A 21,539-nucleotide genomic window follows, 5' to 3' on the forward strand; every position below is an offset into this window, starting at 1 on the left:
TAACTGGTTTGTGGTCAAGCCTATGGCTGCAGAGACCTCTGACATTCTTGACCCTCAGACCTCATTTCTGCTCACTGCTGTCAGAGTGGAGATAGTTATCTGCAAGTGCAAGCCCCAGTCCATCCCCCTCACCATCCTCCAGGGCAACGCCTTTTCCATTTTTTTCTGCCAGCATCATGGGGCAGACTGACAAACCTTTTTAGGAAGAGGAACACAACAATGATTTGGGCAGGGCCCTCCATCAACTTTAGAAAACTATTTCATTAAGCAAAGACGAAACAGAAGACAAAAGTTCAGGCGGTGATCTGGCAGAATTGTTAGAACTCCAGGCAATATGCTTTGTGGCATTTCATCTGTCTTTACATTCTGAGTTCAAATTCCACCCAGGTCGACTTTACCTTTCATTTTTCCGGGGTCGATAAAATAAGTACCAGCCGAGCACAGGGGAAGGGGATCAATGTAATCAACTTATCCGCTCCTATGAAATTGCTGGCCCTGTGTCAAAATTTGAAATCTATATTAAGACAAAGGTTAATAGTAAAATTATTATATATCAAGAGAAAGGTTTCTGTTAGGATAAAAGTTAGCATCAAAGCAGTTCTTTTAACTGCTCAACCCTTCTGCCAGTTACCAAGCTTCTACGACACATTCCCATCTTCAATACGGGACAAAATAGAATTATATTTCACACAGCTACATATATACAATTCAATGACCTTACAAACACACACACACACACACACACACACACATACATGTATGTATGTATAGTGAAAGAGTGTTCAAAAATAGTATTCTTTATTACTGCTTTAATTATGATCTCCTCTGATTGCAGTGCTGTTTGACCAAACTCTTTCATCCAATTCCATCAAACACATCAGCCCAGGTTCTACCACGGGACAAACAGACAAACTTGCAATCTTATTCCTTCTGTTGAATTACCTGTTGTAATCTCAATGGAGGATGATGTCTTACATTCATCAGCATCTTTACTTTGACTACCATAGGTACAACTGTGTGTTATCTATTCAGATGCATGCATAAAAAACATGTGTATGTATGCAGAAATACCTATATATATATAATATATATTATATATATATATATTTCATATGAATATAGATATATATAGGTATATATATATATATATATTATATATATATATATATATATATATATATATATATATTATTATATATATATATTATATATATATATAGTACATATAAGTGTGATTGTATGTGTATGCATGTGGGTGTATACATACACATACATGCACACGCATATGTAAATATATATATACACATATATGTATGTTTATATGTGTGGTGTGTGTGTGTGTGTGCATGTACATTCTTACATATGTATATAAATGCAAATTCACAAACATGCAAATCTATTGTGTATGCATATACATACTTATGTAGATATTTATGTATTTATATATATATATGTATATTTACATGTATGTGTATATATATATATGTATGAATATTATGTATGTTTGTGTGTGTATATTTATATATATATATATGCACTTATATATACATATACATATATATACATATGTATATATATATATATATAATATATATATATATATATATATATATATATATATATATATATATATATATATATTATATATATATATATATATATATATATATATATGTATATGTATGTATGTATGTATGTATGTATATATATATAACGGATACATATATATATGTATAAGAATATATATGCATACCCACACACACATGCATACACACATACTTGTACATGGTACAAACATATGCACATAACTATGTGCATATATATGAATATATACATAAGTATGTGTGTGAGAGTGTATACATACATGCATACTTACACACATAAGCACACACACACAGACACACACACACACACATACACACACACACACATATTCAAGTTTCCTGACATCTGTGATCAGATGAATACAAGGTTGAACCAAATCCTCCAATGGTATAAAATGATTATTCACAGCAGAAGTTATGAATATAACACCAGAAATGATTATATCATTACAGATTTTATTAATATATACACATATATACATTCCCTCAAATATCCACATACATACACACATGTGCATATATATATATATATATATACGTATATGTATATGAAGATAAGTATATATAAATGCATATATACATAGACACACACACATGAGTGTGCGTATATATATATATATATATATTATATATATTATATGTATGTATATATGTATGTATGTGTGTGTATGTGTGTGTGTGCATTATCGTCTGTGAGCACGTGTGTATGCATGCAAAGATTCATATTTTATGGTTTAATAATTCAAAATATACCCATATATTCAGATACATTTAAATATACCATATATATTTGTATGCATGTATGTACCACAGATATACATATCTATATACCATATAACATACATACATACATACATACATACATATATATATTATATATATATATATACTATATATATTATATAGTGTGTGTGTATAACACTTTTACAACATACGCATATAATACCTTTACTTATACATATATACATATAATACATACGTATATATACATACCATATTCATTCATATACATATATATATATGTGTATATATATTATAGTATATATATATATGTACTATCTTATATGTATATATATGTATATATAACTATGTATATATATATTGTATATATATATATATATATATATATATATACATACACACATACATATGATACAGTCATATATACCGCATATAATAAACGATATAAATATATACATCTATATATAAACTATATTGTACATATTTCTTATATGTGTGTATGAGTGTGTTACATACATACAGACATATACACATTATGTTATATGTATGAGGTATATATATGTATGTGCATTTGTATGCATGAAATTTATATGACACAGATATACATAGATTATATACATACATATAATATATATAATATATACATATATATATATATACACATATATATATATATATATATATATATATATATATATATATATATATATATATATATATATACACATACACACACAATATATATATATACCTCTACATATGTATGTGTGTGTATATATGGATGTATATAAGAGACAAACCAGATACTATCAAATGGAAGCTTTAACATGAAATACCAGAAAATAAACAGTGCAAGTTACTTAAGAAAATTTCTTTTTTTCTCTGAAAATTGTCATTTTTTTCCCCAATATTTTTTTTATCAAGGAAACAAAGAAAACATTGATGAATTAATGCTATGTTTTTTTAAACTTTATGGTTTAATGGAATATAACATGAATAAAAACCTTTTTTTGATTTTTCACTGGCCTTTCTTTATTCCTCTTTCCAATGTCAGATCAGCAACATGGCCGGCGAGTAAGGGATGCTCAGATCAGCTCCTTCTCATGGCAAAACGATGTTGTTGGTGTTGTTGTTGATGTTGTTGTTTAGCCCTGGGACAGCGTTGGTCGAACTGGCTTACAAACAAATGTATTCTAGTCATGATTGTTACGTCTTGTTTTTGTATATCCAGGACCTTTCCCTCTCTGTCCTTCTTGTTGTCGGTGTGGCTGCTCAGCCCCAGGTCACCTCTGACCATGCAGACCTATGATCAAAGTTATTCCACTTCTGACCATCATCTCCTTTTCTTCTCAGGTGTAGGACATCTAACTCAACTTTATTCAGTTAGTCCCTCCTTTCATTTAACGGGATTCGAGAGAAATTAACTGTTCTTTCTGGCAGGTCAAACAATCACATCGGTGCACCTTAAGGTTTGTTTAGTAGTCAATAATGAAATCATCGCCATCATCATCATCATCATCATGCACCATCCTCATCTTAACATCCACTTTTCCATGTTTGAATATGGAGCAGACAGAATCTCTTGAGGCACAGATTTTCTACAGCTGGATGCCCTTCCTGTCACCAACTCTCACCTGTTTCCAAGCAAGGTAATAATAAACCCATTGTTCTCAATCAAACAATGACATAGTGCTTACGAACATCACAAAATTATATCAAGACATAAAGCCAGGCATGCTTTTATGGTTCCCTGCAAACATCTGACACCAATTGTATTTGATAGCAAAGTTCTTATTTTGTTTACAAAAGCCTATCATATAAATATAGACAAGGAGAAATCAAATACATATATATTTCTTATTGCCCACAAGAGGATAAACATAAAGGGGACAAACAAGGACAGACAAACGGATTAAGTCGATTACATTGACCCCAGTGCGTAACTGGTACTTATTTAATCGACCCCGAAAGGATGAAAGGCAAAGTCGACCTCGGCAGAATTTGAACTCACAACGTTACGGCAGACGAAATACGGCTACGCATTTCGCCCGGTGGGCTAACATTTCTGCCAGCTTGCCGCCTTCTTTAATAGAAGGCTTTCCTATTCACTAGCCTCAACAGGTCTTTGCAAACAGAGTTTTAGTGTCCAAAGAAGGAAAAGGTACGCATAAGTGGGCTGGTTACGCCCCTGGCATGGGCTCCTATGAACACAAACACACACACATGGTGGTCTTCATTTTCAGTGTTTCCATCTACCAAATCACAAGGCTTTGGTAGAAGATGCTTGCTCAAGGTATCACTCAGTGGTATTGAACCTGAAACTCTGTGACTGGGAAGCTAGCTTCTTAACCACACCTGCACCTAATTCAAGAACATTCAAATGATTAAGCTCTGTGTAAGACTAACATCTGATTGATTGAAATAATTTACTGGGGGTGGGGACAGGTTTCTTCTTTTTCCTTTTTTTTTGTGCAAAACATGGAAAGGGGATGTTTATGAAACGACATTCAATGGAAAGAAGCAGGGAGCTATGTCCAAATGATATAGGCTCCTCTTATGAGAACCCAATAAGGTTAGGTTCGAAAATGGATTAAGTTTGTTCATCCCTTTTGTTGTAGTGCACCTGAGCACTGTACACAATGTTTTATTATAATTATTATCAGTGTTATATATTATAAATGAATCTATATCACATGTATTATTATGAGAACTGAATAGAATATGCCTTTATAATTGTAATAAAAACTCCAGTAATTTTTTATTGATACAATCTCAACAAATGATGGCTGACAATAAATGTTGCCATTGAATACACAGACACCTTCGAATTCAGCAGTGGCTACAGACAGTACCTTTGCTTACCGTTTCTATTGATGCCACTGTATATCAGAAATGGATGTAAATCACAAAAAGCAAATTAAAGAACTGGGTTTTTAATTGCTGTCCATGAGATATTTATTCTGCACCCTGTTATAAACACTTGCGTGTTAGTCTCACTGTGATAATACTGAAGTACGCTCGAGTTCACTTTGTTGTCGCGTAGCACTATTGTCGATCAATGAAACAAGTATCAGTTAACATAACATTGATTCAATTGACTGTAAAAACATGCTTTTGTGATTCATCAAAAGGAATCAATACATTACCAAAAGAAAATCCTCTTAAAATGAAGAACTGAAGCCAAAAAAACATGAACAGTTCCTTCTAATATATTTTCATTTTTACCTTCGGATTAGTAGCATTCTGATTCCTGATTGAATAACATAATTGATTTCTAAATGTCTCCCAATCTAAGAAATGTTGGCTGCTGCCAGCTTTGTTTATCTTCCCTCCTCCATTTCCATTCAGCATCATTTCATGCTCTTCTCTCTTCTGGTTTTCTCTTACACTTTCCACATTCTACAAAATGGATATCTCAAACGAGGCAAATCAATAAATGAGTTCCTGCTCAGAACCAACAATCTTCTGACTATTGATCTATCAATTATTGGAACATTTCCCTGCCAATCAGTGCAGATGTGGCTGCATGCTTCACAACTTCGCTTTGTATGTAGAGTCTCAGGTTCAATCTGAGTATACAACACCTTGAGCAAATCTCTCTGATAATAACCTTGGGTAGACTAAAGTCTTGTGAGTGGAGTTTGGTAAATGGGAACTATGTGGAAACCCACTGAGTGGCCCGTCAGTTCATTGCAGGACCGTATTAAGACCCATGGAGGCCCTAAGCACTTAAAAGGTCTTGCTAACCCCGTGTATTTGTAATTCAAAATATCAACAGTAATAAATCATAAGATAAAGTTTTATTTTTCAAAATGAAACAAAACTAACAATAAGAGGAAAAAATAATGTTTCTTTTTGCGTATTTCCACTTTATTTGTACCTGAAAAGTTTTCTACTTTTTTCAGTTGCAAAGTCTTTGATCAGATCCTCAAAACTTAACTTTACATCACACATCCACTTCTATACTTTATAGAAACAAGGCATCCTAAGGATTATCTTAGCAAACTTAAAGTCACCTCTTTTGTGCCACAAACCATTTACCATTTCCGTGGGTCCCCCCACCCTTCCCTTGATGCTCTAAACATGTTTCTTTGACTTAATGGTTAATCCATCGTTGGTTCTTTGGTTCTTGGGACTTGACTGAATCTGTTGCCTGGTTTAACCCTTTCATTACTGTATTTATTTTGAGATGCTCTGTGTTTCTTTCAATTACTTTAAATATAACAAAGAATTTAGTAAAATAATTTGGTTATAATTAAGCTAATGTTAGGAACATAAATTGTGACAAAGGTTTGGGGAAAGATTTTAATTCAAAACTTATGAAAACAAAACATTTGTACTACAGAGCCAGAGGCAGTTTCAGCCAGGTTGGTATCAAAAGGGTTAAGAATTGTTTCTCTATTATATATTTTAACCCTTTTGTTACCATATTTCTGTTGAGATGCTCTGTGTTTCTTTCAATTAATTTTTAATATAACAAAGAATTTAGTGAAATAACTTAGTTACCATTCAGCTAGTGTTGGGAACATAAACTGTGACTAAGGTTTGGTGGAAGATTTTAATTCAGAACTTTTGAAAACAAGACATTTCTACTCAGAGCCAGAACTGGTTTCAGCCAGGTTAGTAATGAAAGGGCTAACACCCTACCCACCCCACACCTGGTGCTTTGGGTGACTTTAACAGACCCCACTCAATTACAAAACTCTAGGTTCTACCTTCTGACTTTGCCTAACTTCATTTGTCCCTTTCCCTCTGTCACACAGACCCTAATTAGAGTCACAAACACAGCCATTCTTGATCTCATTCTGTTGTTCTTTACTTCTTCTATTCCTTTATTCCTGTACTTGTGAGCCCAACTGGAGCACCAACTTGAAGGTTTTTGCCAATCGAAACAAGCCCAGTCCTTATTTGGAGCTTGAGGTTATTCAGTCAGCCTCTGTCCTCAAACACCCCTCACACTCTGTATACACACAGACACACACATACTCACACATGTGTGTATGTAAGTGTATACATGTATATATAACTGGTATAGTCATGGACACATCACCACCACCACCACAACCATCACTACCACTACCACCACAACCAAACCACCACCACTACCACAACCATTACCACCACCACCACAACCACCACCACCACCGCCACCACAACCATCACCACCGCCACCACAACCATCATCACCACAACCATCACCACCACCACCACCACCACCACCGCCACCACAACCATCACCACAACCATCACCACCACAACCATCACCACCACCACCACCATCACCACCGCCACCACAACCATCATCACCACAACCATCACCACAACCATCACCACCACTACCACCATCACCACCGCCACCACAACCATCACCACAACCATCACCACCGCCACCATCATAACTGCCACCACTGCCACCACAACCCTGCCACCACAACCATTATCACCACCACCACCACCACCATCACCCCACCACTGCCACCACAACCATCACCATCACAACCACCACCACAACCCCCACCCCACCCAGCCACCATCTCTACCTCCGTCATCACTGATTCTGTCATTATTAATCTCTTCACAGCAAACAGATCTAAAATTGAAATATGTTCCTCTAAAATAAACATATCGGACACTCAATCACTCGTTTCAACCCACCCTGGACCACCACCATTCTCTCGCATGTCACTCTCACTCCCACCCTCACCTCTCTGTATTATGAGTTGATTATCTAAATCTTAATCCACCTGTAGACTTCTATTCTTTCTCCTTATATACACAGACACATATATACACAATGTATATACACACACACACACAACTGCATGGACGACAGACGTTAAATGATGATGATGGTGGTGGTGAGGAGGAGGATGGGGGTGTTGTGGTGATGATGATGATGGTGATGGTGGTGATAGTGATGGTGGTGGTGGTGGTGGTGAGGAGGAGGAGGAGGATGGGGTGTTGTGGTGGTGATGATGATGATGGTGATGATGGTGATGGTGATGGTGGTGGTGGTGGTGAGTAGGAGGAGGAGGATGGGGTGTTGTGGTGGTGATGATGATGATGATATACATCCATACATATACATGTGTATGCATGTCTGTGTGTATACATATACACACACACACACACATATATATGTATGTATATACATGTATGTTTATGCAGATAAGTGTATGTATGTGTGTGTGTCTGCGTCCTTCTCGGCTTTCCTAAGCCCCTCTCCACCACCACCACCACCCACCACCCACCACCCACCACTTGATGAAACACTAATAAATCGGTCACATGACCAAAGGATACCATCCCAGGGCAGCACTGACTGCAACACTACCAATGCCTTGAACCACCATACAACTGTAGCCCCAACTACCACACCACTGGAACTTCAACAACTACACCACTGGACCTACAAAACTAAGCAGGTGTGTTCCTTTTACTTATTGCATCATTTTTACTGCAATTAACCTGATTAATTAGTGTAATTAGTTCAGTTATTTTACTTTAGTAACATTTTGCTGACCAAGTCTCAGATGTCTGGACATGGCTGGATTAAACTAGCGTTTTGTTATATTCTGCATAACAGCTCTACATCTGTCCATCCATCCATCCATCTGTCTATTTATCTATCTCTCTATCTATCTATCTATCTATCTAGATAGATAGATAGATAGATAGATAGATAGATAAACAGACAGACAGACTGGCAGTCATTTGACTGCGGCCATGCTGGAGCACCGCCTTTAATCGAGCAACTCGACCCCGGGACTTATTCTTTGTAAGCCCAGTACTTATTCTATCGGTCTCTTTTGCCGAACCGCTAAGTAACGGGGACATAAACACACCAGCATCGGTTGTCAAGCGATGTTGGGGGGACAAACACAGACATACAAACATACACGCACACACACACATATATATATATAAATATATACATATATTCGATGGGCTTCTTTCAGTTTCCATCTACCAAATCCACTCACAAGGCTTTGGTCAGCCCGAGGCTATAGTAGAAGACACTTGCCCAAGGTTCCACGCAGTGGGACTGAACCCGGAACCATGTGGTTGGTTAGTAAGCTACTTACCACACAGCCACTCCTGCGCCTATATTATATATATATAATATGTGATAATTAGTTGGTTGCCATAATAAAACTTAGAGTTTCGGATGTCGGGACAGAATTCTGCTCTGGCATTTTGTCATTAAGACAAACAAAAATGCATGGCTCCTTGCTCTTTTGACATTAGATATACAAAGATTTGATAAACTGGTCCATAAATAAAACTGACCCCATATAACATGACAAGCAAAATCTGTAACAAGTCTTTCTTCCTGATACCTTAGTAGCTTCTAAGCTGAAGTGAAGACAGCATCTTCTCTGTCTATCTCCTTACCTTCTTGGAGATTTTAGGTAAAGTTATACTAATGCGTCCATCTGTTTTAATTTAATTTAATTCTATGTCTTTGTGCAGCTGAGGATTGCTCTGCATTTCAAATTGATGTAATGATTGCATTGTTCAATTAAATGAAGTTGCTTGAAACGATCATTACCTCTGGATATCCTTGTTGCTTATTTATCAGTTAGTTTGTTTATGTCCCCATAACTTAGCAGTTCAGCAAAAGAGACCAAAAGAATTATGTCTTGCAACCTTTTCAATAGTTTTGAGAGTCAAAACTATTGAAAAGGTTGCAAGACGCAATGAAAATTTTAGAAAAATAAAAAAGAATAAAAAAAAAAGGTGGAAATTTTACCAGTGAGTGTGTTAAATAATAAGGCACCAAAAGAGAATGACTCTCCCCAGACAACAGAATATCCTATCACTGTTTTCCTCTATCAGTAGGGATGTATTTTGCCTTAACTTGCAGCTAGTGATGGGTACATGCTGCCGACAAAGCCTAATCGGGCAGAAATGTATACCTAGACATTTAAATAGTTGCTGCTGGACAATTTTCACTTGCTACAGATGTAGTTTTGTGGTTTGAAACAATGCATTCATAAAGGATATCAGCCTTGGATGAATAATACACTTAATTTGCCTTGCATAGTGTCTCTGCATTAATTATGCTATACAGGTGCCTATTTTATTCTAATGCTGCTTCTATTGCATATAAGGAATTTTCATTCAGCCCAGCAGTTTATCACAACATCAGTGATTTTTCAATGAGTTAGTCTATATCATTAGCAATGTACTTTGTCTTAACATGTTGTTAGTAGTGAATATATATATATATATATATGTATGCATATATATATGCATTTAAGGCGGCGAGCTGGCAGAAACGCGTTCCAAGTTCAAATTCCGCCGAGGTCAACTTTGCCTTTCATCCTTCCGGGGTCGATAAATTAAGTACCAGTTACGCACTGAGGTCGATGTAATCGACTTAATCCCTTTGTCTGTCCTTGGTTGTCTCCTCTGTGTTTAGCCCCTTGTGGGTAGTAAAGAAATATATATATATGTATGCATAATAAGCATGGTCACATGTGTGTTAGTGTTTGTAGGCACTAATGTAACTTGGTGTAAATACCATATGATATTTAAATTTGTAAAGGAAATTAACCTTCAAAAGGGATCCAAATTGGATAAAGTTAAAACTAATAAACACCAATAGATACATCGTTGAACACTGGAGTTGATATATTTACTAATGGTTCATGGAAGTGGTACCTTTAATCTCATGAGATGGCTTATTCAACCATTCAGCTTTGTTAAGCAAAACTTGAAGTTGTCAGCATAAATTTTACAACATTCTCCTCCTCCTCCTCATGTGTGTTTTCCATGCTGGCATGGTTGGACAGTTCGACAGGAGCCAATGAGGCAGAGGACTACATCCAGCTCTACTGTCTGCTTTGGCAGGGTTTCTGTGGCTGGATGCCCTTCCTAATGTCAACCATTCCCCCCATGCATTGTAATTTCCACTAATTCTCCATTATTATATCCTTGTTTGCTTTTGTTTTACATTTATTTATGTTTTCTATTCAAAAGCGAAACCAGTGGTGTTGGCTCATTTGACATGAAGTTTCTGGCCCCTCAAAGATGAAATTACTATAAACAAAGGCTGTCTCCTGTCTTCACCCCAAACTACCTTACCCTGTACCCATCACTGCAGATGAATTACCTGATGTATTCTCCCTGGGGCTTCATGAGTGAAACCACTCTCACAAAACTGTGTCCAACTTCATTGTGTCATGTTCGCACTATTACTAGTGTTTATAAACCTCCAGTGTTACTTGTGTGTCGACTTAATATATTATGTGGAAGAAGGCGAAAAACCAAACACATACATTGGTGACATTGGAGCTGATTCTAAGCTGCTGAACAGCATCAGTGCCAAAGAAATGGATCTGATTCGATTCAGTCAGGTGGGGCAAGGTGTAACAGACGGTTCTCATTTCTTCCGAGTGTCAGAAAAAACAGGCAAGCTGTACACTACTCAAATACTAGATGCTGAGTCGATGTGTGTTCAGAAAATAGAATGTTCCAGAAGTGTAGATATTGCAATTAAAAAAGCCGAGACATTTATGAAAATTCTTGAGATAAAAATATACGTGTTGGACCTTAATGATCATCGGCCCCAATTTCCAAAGAGTAAAGTGAAAATAGAGTTTTTAGAGGATGACAAAAGGGGGAGAATAAGGAAGATTCCAAGTGCTCTGGATAAAGATATTGGGATATTAAACTCAAAGATAGACTATCAACTGAAGGTCAGTTCTAGTGACCCCTTTTCACTGACCGTGACCAAACGCCTGGATGAAACAGATGAACTGTGGATTTCTCTCAAAGACAATCTTGACAGAGAAACAAAAGATATGTACACTATGCAGGTAATTGCTAAAGACCGTGGGGTCCCACCTAAAGAGAGTGTTCTGGATGTTGAGGTGGAAGTTCTTGATGTCAATGATAATACACCAGTATTTGCACAGAATGCCTACAACATTACTGCCATCAATGAAAACTATCAGACTTCTCCGATTCTGGTGTTATCAGCGAGTGATAAAGATACGGAGAGGAATGGTGACATCACATACCATTTCAGCATCAACACACCAGAGAATTTAAAATCGCATTTTGAATTGAATGAGAAGACAGGTGAATTGTTCTTGCAGAGGAAGTTTATTTCAGGACAGAAGCTGACACATTGGTTGTATGTGGAGGCAATTGATGGAGGCAAACCTCCTCTCAGTTCTATGGCTGCTGTTCTGGTGCGTGTCATCAATCAACTTAATCAACCACCAAAGATATATTTCAACTTTGTGTCGAGGGCATCAGGAAAAACTGCCATTATATCGGAACAGATCCGAGTCGGTAGTTTCATTGCGTACATTAAAGTGGAAGATGAAGATGTGGGTCAAAATGGTGACATTGAATGTCAGATGAACCACGACAAATTCCAACTGGTAGAATTAGGTCCCAAGAAATTCAAAGTTATTATTAAAAATAAAGTTGACAGAGAGTTGAATGACTACTATGACGTCACAATCATCTGCCGTGACAAGGGTAAGCCACCTTTGCAGACCAAAGACAAGTTCTCAGTCATCATAACAGACGTTAACGATGAACATCCAAAATTTTCCAAGAAATTCTATCAGTTTTGGACAAAAGAAAACAACCAAGCTAACATCTCAATTGGTGTCCTTAGTGCCACAGATGCAGACCTCGGAGCGGGGGGACAGTTACATTTCTCTCTGTCTTCCAGCAATGAATCTAAGACACCATTTCAAATTTCCAAAGATGGGGTGATATCAGCAAAAGAACCATTAGACCGTGAACAACAAGGCTGTTACAAGTTTGAAGTCGTGGCTTGTGATAAAGGGACCCCATCACTGAGCAGCACAGCAAGTATCAATGTCATAATTACAGATGAAAATGATAATGCCCCCTATTTCATATTCCCCCCAAATAACCCCTTTCCCCTGGATATTTCCTACCACAACTCCAGTCAAAACAACATTACCATTTTAAAGGCAAAGGACATAGACTGGGGTCAGAATGCTTTCCTTACATACAACATTATCTCAGGAAACAATCGAAGCTTGTTTGATATCAATCATTACTCAGGTTTACTCCTATTTGCCCGCCAAATCAGTGTCAACGATTCGGGTGTCCATGAGCTACAGATATCTGTGAAGGACAGTGGTACGCCTTCTCTCTCGTCTCTTACTAATTTAACTCTGACAGTGACCATTAACAACAAACAAATGAAATCAAAGACATCTGCTCAAAAACAAACTGAGGTAGGACTAGATTCAAGTTTGTTGGTCGTCATAATCCTGGTGGCTGTTGTGATGTCCGTATCTTTTGCAATTCCACTGACATGGTGCATTATTAAATGCAACAACAGGAACAATCAGCATTATCACCGCAAAATCCGTCCATCAGATCAAAGTGCACCGGATCCAGATGCACATACAAGTGCAGCAACATGCAGACAACCAAACTTAGATGGAGTCAACTCTTCTGTTCTTCTTGAAACAACAGAAATTACACAACAGGTGAGTTGAAAAACTTGTCTAAGCTACCAATATCTACTCTCAAAGATAGAATATATGGTTCTGAATACTATACCCAACATACTCCCTAATCTTGGAACAATGTCAGACTTTCATTTCTCGTCTAAATTCTATACATTACATGCTTCTTACTGTTGGTTAAGCCAAGGTCTGCTCCAATTCTACACCAGTTAACCCGATGTCATTCGGATTCTTTTCTACTCTAGGCACAAGGCCCGGAATTTTGGGGGAGGGACCAGTCGATTAGATCAACCCTAGTATGCAACTGTATTTAATTTATCGACCCAAAAGGATGAAAGGCAAAGTTGACTTCGGCAGAATTTGAACTCAGAACATAAAGACAGATGAAATACGGCTAAGCATTTCACCCAGCCTGCTAACGATTCTGCCAGATTACCACTCTATTATATCATTCTGATTGAGAGGTAAATGTGTGTGTGTGTGTGTGTGTGTGTGTGTATGAAGGCAGTGAGCTGGCAGAAACATTAGCACGCCGGGCGAAATGCTTAGCGGTATTTCGTCTGCCGTTGCGTTCTGAGTCCAAATTCCGCTAAGGTCGACTTGGCCTTTCATCCTTTTGGGGTTGATAAATTAAGTACTAGTTGCATACGGGGGTCGATCTAATCGACTGCTTCCCCCTCCCACAAAAATTTCAGGCCTTATGCCTATAATACAAAGGATTATTACACGTGTGTGTGTGTGTGAATGAATCTATATGTATAGTTGTGTGTGTTTATGTATGTGTATTTATATCCTGTATATGTGTCACATGTATGTGTCTATCATGATGTTTTGTGCATGTATCTATGCATGTCTGTATGTGTACATCTGTGCATACATGTGTATATCTGATTGTGTATGTATGTGTGTGTATCTGTAGATGTGCATGCATCTATGTGTTTGTATCTGCATGTGCATGTGTGCATGTGCACACCACTAAACTTTAGTGTAATTAACCAAGCCCTATTGCAATTCGACCCCTATAACTCAAACTTTATCAAATCTTATTTCCCCTAGACCTGCGTACAAGAACTAGCCATTCCCCCTGGTGGCAGAGATGGAAACCAATTTAGCGTGAACACCCTGGCGATTCTGCCCCCAGATCAAACAGTTCAACTGAATGGTTCTGAGATCAGCTGTAACCCAGGTAGGCAGGTCTTCATCCCACACATGCATCCCCACATATTACCTAATGTAATGATGAAGATGAGGGTGGTGAAGGACGGTGGTGGTGGTGTGGTGGTGACGACGACATACAGGGGTTGGCATAATTGACTGAAAACAATTAAAGGTGGTGCTCCAGCATGACCAGAGCCCAGTATCTGAAACCAATAAAAACAAATAGATTGAGCTGTTAGAAACATCAAATATGATACCTTGTGGTATTTGTTCTGACTCCCTCCATTCTGGGTTCAAATCCCACCAAAGTCAGATTTGTCTTTCGTCCTTTCAGAGTTAATAAAAAGGAGATCAATCCAAGGTGGGACTTTAACAACCTCAAGCCAGATACCTTGTGGTATTTATTCAGATTCTTTGTAGTTCGAGTTGGAATTCTATTTTGGTTGAATTCTTTTATTTTATTCTTTTTTCTTTTCAGTCATTTGACTGTGGCTATGCTGGAGCACCGCCTTTAGTCAAACAAATCGACCCCAGGACTTATTCTTTATAAGCCTAGTACTAATTCTATTGGTTTTTATTGGCAAACTGCAAAGTTATGGGGACATAAACACACCAGCATCGGTTGTCAAGCGATAGTTGAGGGACAAACACAGACACACAAACATATACATACATACATACATATATATATATATATATATATATATATATATACAAGATAAGAAAATGGAGAAATACATCTAAATCAAATATCAATTACCAGATAATACTCAATCACATACTTTATTAAACCACCACATAAGAGACTGTAGGGTTAGATATAAAAAGCAGAACAAATCAGTGTACATAAAGGAATGTACATAAAAAAGTAATGTTGTATAATAAGTAGAATATATATAAAAGAAAATATAAATATAAGTATAGATTATATCTTACAGCTGTTTCGGCCATGTAGATAAGTATGTCTCATTTTACCAATATTAGCCCTTTATGGTAGGTCAATATATAGATATAAATGAGACATTTACAAAAATATCATAAGGCCTCTTCGGAGATTATGTAATATAAAACAGTCTACATATATACCCACATGGGTGTGGGTGCATACCCATAATACAACATATACATATGAGTGCATATACTCACACTCCTATATATATAAGAATATACATATACATAATGATATAAGTAAATAATATAAATTAGTAAACATATATGTGTTCAACATCCAATGTCTCAGTTTTTCGACTTAATATTGTGATAATAAACATACACAAATTAGTACCTAGATGCAAATATACATAGTCAATAATACATTATATTGCTTCATACTAATTTCTAAAGTGTCATTAAAGTTAGCATCATTATCGTTGTCAATACCATTAATGTTATCATTCATAATATTATTAATAACGCTTACATTAGGATCCAGAGCGGTATATATGTATGTCCGGGTTCCAGTTAGTAATTTTCCTTATGACATAAATATCATTATCTTCCGCACGGTTGGTCAATTGAGAGCTGCCTGACCTCCACCACAACGCACCAGCAAAACATACACATCCACATCTAACCCTAAACCTATATATATATGTATATATATATATATATATATACGACAGGCTTCTTTCAGTTTCTGCCTACCAAATCCACTCACAAGGCTTTGGTCAGCCTGAGGCTATAGAAAACATTTGCCCACAGTGCCACTGAACCCAGAACCATGTGGTCGGTAAGCAAGCTAATTGATCCCTTTTCCAGTTTAACATCATCACCTGGCATGTTGAGTACATTTGAAGGCATTTAGGTCAAGTTTTCAGTTGGAGGACACCTTCATCCTTCCTACCACTCTCACAGATCCTGTAAAGAATCAAAGGGTGCTGCCTTTCCTCCTGATCAAAAAGAAAGACAAGAAAAAATTCCCAGGTGTTCCTTACTTTATATTCTCACCTTCAGAGTCCCCTACTTTGTCCCTTTAGTTTCATCAGTGTAGTTGTTATCATCATTGCTTAACATCCGTTTCCATGCTAGCATCGGTTGGACGTATGACTGAGGGCTGGCGATCCAGATGGCTGCACCAGGCTCCAATCTTAATTTGGCAGAGTTTCTACAGCTGGATGCCCTTCCTAACGCCAACCACTCTTAGGGTGTAGTGGGAGCTTTTAAGTGCCACCAGCACGGGGCCAGTCAGGCAGCACTGGCAACAACCTCACTCGAATCTTTTACACATGCCACCAGCACAGGTGCCAGTAAGGCAACTTTGGTAATGATCATGCTCGAATGGTGTTTTTTACGTGCCACCGGCATGGGGGCCAGAGAGCCGCTCTGATGAAAACCTCCTGCTGCTCAACTGTAATCTAGGGGTCCACCTTACTGACAAAACATGTGGGAGGCAAAAAAAGACCCCTTTCTCCTAGTTTTCTCAACATGTGGAGGCGCAATGGCCCAGTGGTTAGGGCAGCGGACTCGCGGTCGCAGGATCGCGGTTTCGATTCCCAGACCGGGCATTGTGAGTGTTTATTGAGCGAAAACACCTAAAAAAGCTCCACGAGGCTCCGGCAGGGGATGGTGGTGATCCCTGCTGTATTCTTTCACCAAAAGGCGGTGCTCCAGCATAGCCACAGTCAAATGACTGAAACAAGTAAAAGAGTATGTAAGACCATGTTTTATTTCTTTTATTTTACAGAACATTCTATGGTGCCTTACACTGATGAGAACCCGAGAGTCAGAGCCATGAAAATTCTGCACCGGGCTTTCAGCTGCCCAGATGACCAAACGAACAATATCAGCTACCTTTACAAACTGCACCTGTCTCAGATCAGGGAACTGGCCATTTGCCAACCAAGCCTAGTAAGAGGTCCGAGCATCACTTTACATAATGAAAACCAAAGCATCGTCCCTCAGTCGAACGCCGAATCAGTCCAGTATTGCACACAGAATCAGAGATTATACCGTATCCATTCTGTCAGGCAGAACACACAAAAGACTTGCTACAAGAAACACTGCAACACTTCCACAGAACAAAACGAATAAACAATGACACAAATATTCTGAAATTTCACTTTGTTTTTCAAGGTCTGGTGATTTAACCCTTTAGTGTTTAAACCGACCATATCCGGCCCAAATAATCTACCTGTTTTCTGTTAAAACTGCCCAGATTTGGTATCTCACACCAACCTATAATGTCAATCTAAAAACAGGTGATAACATCATCGAAATCTTAAAGCTATGATTAGCTTAAAACAATATGGATGAATAAATATTATATTTGACAGAATAATCTGAATGCTAAAGGGTTAAATGTTGAGCTGGTGATCATTGGGTCATAGGTTCAATTCCTGCACCAGGCAGCACATTGTGTCCTTGAGCAAGGCAGTTCATTTTACATTGCTCCAGTTGATTTCAACTGAAAATGAGTTGCAGTGGTAGCTGGGGCTAAACCCTGTGACAGACTCGTGTCCCATTTAATGAGGAGACATGTTTTCTAACTTAAATACCTGCTACGTTTATTACACTAAAAGAAAAGCTTTACATTTAGGGCCCTGCCTCATTTTACACTGCAACTGTATCCCTGTTTGATCATCAGTTCTGATTTGACCGATGCTGGTATGTTTACGTCCCCGTAACTTAGCGGTTCGGTAAAAGAGACCGATAGAATAAGTACTAGGCTTACAAAGAATAAGTCCTGGGGTCAATTCGTTCGACTAAAGGCGGTGTTCCAGCATGGCCACAGTCAAATGACTGAAACAAGTAAAAGAGAGTAAAGAGTATTAAAATTCGTTTTTAGTAATATTTTCTCAATAAGAAATGCGTGTCCGAGTTCCAATTAATTATCTCCCTTGGATCATTTCACTTTCTGAGATAAAATTACAGCCAAGAAAGTCCGGGAGTTCTTTGAAAGACCGGACTCCTGCCAGAATATTGGTTTCATATTTTGGCACAAGGCAAACAGGTTTCGGGGAAGGGCCAAATTGATTACATCGACTCCAGTGCTTCACTAGTACTTATTTTATCGACTCCGAAAGGATGAAAGGCATAGTCGAAACCGGCAGAATTTGAACTCAGAACGTATAGAAGCAGGAAATAGCTCCAAGCACTTTGCCCTGCATGCGAGTGCTTCTTATTTTACTGCCCACAAGGGGTTACACACAGCGGGGACAGACAAGGACAGACAAACGGATCGAGTTGATTACATCGACCACAGTGCGTAACTGGTACTTATTTAATCGACCCCGAAAAGTCGACCTCGGCGGATATTTCTGCCAGCTCGCCGCCCTTGCTACAGCAATCGTATTGAAAACAAAAACCAACACCCTGTGTTGTTGTTGTTGTTTTTTTTTTGTTTGTTCTTTGATGGGGGGAATTTACTGTATATATGTAAGAATGTGTGTATGTATATATATATATATATATATATACTTATATTCTTACACACACACACACACACACACATATATATATATATATCATCATCATCATCATCATCATTTAGCGTCCGTTTTCCATGCTAGCATGGGTTGGACGGTTCAACTGGGGTCTGGGGAACCCGAAGGCTGCACCAGGCCAGTCAGATCTGGCAGTGTTTCTACAGCTGGATGCCCTTCCTAACGCCAACCACTCCGAGAGTGTAGTGGGTGATTTTATGTGCCACCGACACAGGTGCCAGACGAGGCTGGCGAACGGCCACGCTCGGATGGTGTTTTTATGTGCCACCGACACAGGTGCCAGACGAGGCTGGCAGACGGCCACGCTCGGATGGTGTTTTTATGTGCCACCGACACAGGTGCCAGATGAGGCTGGCGGACGGCCACGATCGGATGGTGTTTGTTACGTCCCCAAAGCACGGAGGCCAGTCTATGCGGTACTGGCTACGGCCACGTTCGGATGATTTTCTTGTGTGCCACCGGCACTGGTACCACAAAGATACAAATTCCATTTATGTTCATCTATTTTGATTTGTTTTGATTTGATTTGATTTTCACTTGCCTCAACAGGTCTTCACAAGTGTCACAAGAAGGAAGGTATGCACAGGTGGACTGTCTACGTCGCCGGGTCTTCGGATGGTGTCTTTATGTGCCACCGACACAGGTGCCAGATGTGGCTGGCGAATCGGATGGTTTTCTTGTGTGCCACCGGTACTGGAACCACAAAGATATATATATATATATACAATGCAGGTAGGGTATGCATGAAAGTGTGTATGCATGTGTGTACCTCTGTCTCCTTGTGTGTGCTTGTCTGAGTGTCTGTGTGAGGGGTTTTGCGACTATGTACCATGTCTGTATGTGTCTCCATATGTGTTTTTAAAAAAATGACTCTTCCCAGACACAACAGTACATACATACATGTATGTATGTATATAATTTAGAGAGAAAAAAACCTCTATTAAACAATTCGATAATGAAACGTGTGCTGCTACAAACGAAAGATTGCCAAAACCTTATTATAAAAATATATACATGCATGTGCATTTTCACTCAAGACAGGTATTATATCAATAAAAAATTAAAGTCGATATTTAGTCAATATATTCAGCTTGTTGGTCAGCGATGGCCTTGTCCAAAACTGCCTCCACTTTCTCGGTATTAACTTCACACTCACAATATTCACTGAGAGCAAATAACAGCTTAGGGCACAGATCCTTTAGGTGCATTTTATGGGGCACCAGGTTAATAAAAACATAGCATTTTTTATCCAGTGGGGTTTCTTGAGCTTTAATATCAGTTTCCTCTGCATCCGATCCTAGATGTTTGGCAACTAATTTCCACGAATCATCATCGCTTATATGCTTCAAAATATCTCTTAAAATAGGGAAGTTCATTTCTTCGATTCTTTCTGCTTTCTCAATAAGGCGGGCTAGGTGTTCGTTGTAACCTTTACACTCACCAGGAAAATACATTTCAATATACTTGTCCATAGCAGATTCAACATTTTTTCTGGCTTTCTCGTTAGCTTTTTCTTCATCGAAAAAGTCCACGACGGTTTGAATAGTTTCTTCGATGCTTCTTTTTCCCTTTTCGGGAAGGCTTTTCGCATAATAATCAACAGGTAGATAGGTAACATCATTAAAAAAGTCTTCAGATCTTTCTTGCAAATGTCTCTCTGCTTCTTCTACCAATTCTTTTTGCTTCTTTTCATCTTCCAATTCTTTTTGCTTCTTTTCATCTTCCAATTCTTTTTGCTTCCTTTCATCTTCCAAATATATTTTTCTTACTTTATTAAGTTTATTCTGGTATTCACGATTTCTCTTTCTCTCGCTCATTGCTGCGAACAAGGAAATGAAATACAAAATTATAAAATATATAAAAGACGAATCGGAAACGATGAAGACGAAACGTATTTACTTTGTTTAAGAAGTTCTCTTGTGTTTTAATAACCAGACGTTTTACCATCGCAACCACCCAACTAGGAAATAAAATACAAAATTATAAAATATATAAAAGACGAATCGGAAACGATGAAGACGAAACGTATTTACTTGGTTTAAGAAGTTCTCCTTGTGTTTTAATAACCAGACGACGTTTTACCACATCGCAACCACCCAACTAGGAATAAAATACAAAATTAT

The 21,539-nt window shown here is 37.9% G+C and overlaps 2 protein-coding genes across 2 annotated transcripts in view; one reads left to right on the forward strand and one right to left on the reverse strand.

The window, feature by feature from the left end:
- LOC115219434 (protocadherin-like protein) overlaps window positions 1–18,027 on the forward strand; it is a 106,991-nt gene extending 88,964 nt beyond the window's left edge. Inside the window, exons 3-5 of the mRNA XM_029789597.2 lie at window positions 11,491–13,837; window positions 14,873–15,002; window positions 17,658–18,027. Coding sequence (XP_029645457.2) covers window positions 11,491–13,837; window positions 14,873–15,002; window positions 17,658–18,004 — 2,824 coding nt within the window. The 3' untranslated portion in view covers window positions 18,005–18,027. The remainder of the gene's footprint in view (window positions 1–11,490; window positions 13,838–14,872; window positions 15,003–17,657) is intronic.
- A 2,113-nt stretch (window positions 18,028–20,140) lies between these two features.
- Window positions 20,141–21,333, reverse strand: LOC115219138. Its single transcript, XM_036509370.1, has 3 exons — window positions 21,316–21,333; window positions 21,164–21,235; window positions 20,141–21,109 (listed from the first exon to the last, which is right to left on the reverse strand). Exons 2-3 carry the CDS (start codon window positions 21,231–21,233, stop codon window positions 20,490–20,492), a joined length of 690 nt encoding a protein of 229 aa, XP_036365263.1. The 5' UTR covers window positions 21,234–21,235; window positions 21,316–21,333; the 3' UTR covers window positions 20,141–20,489.
- Window positions 21,334–21,539: the final 206 nt, after the last annotated feature.

Source organism: Octopus sinensis, linkage group LG14 (genome assembly GCF_006345805.1).
Source record: "Octopus sinensis linkage group LG14, ASM634580v1, whole genome shotgun sequence".
Classification (NCBI taxonomy): Eukaryota; Metazoa; Mollusca; class Cephalopoda; order Octopoda; family Octopodidae; genus Octopus; species Octopus sinensis.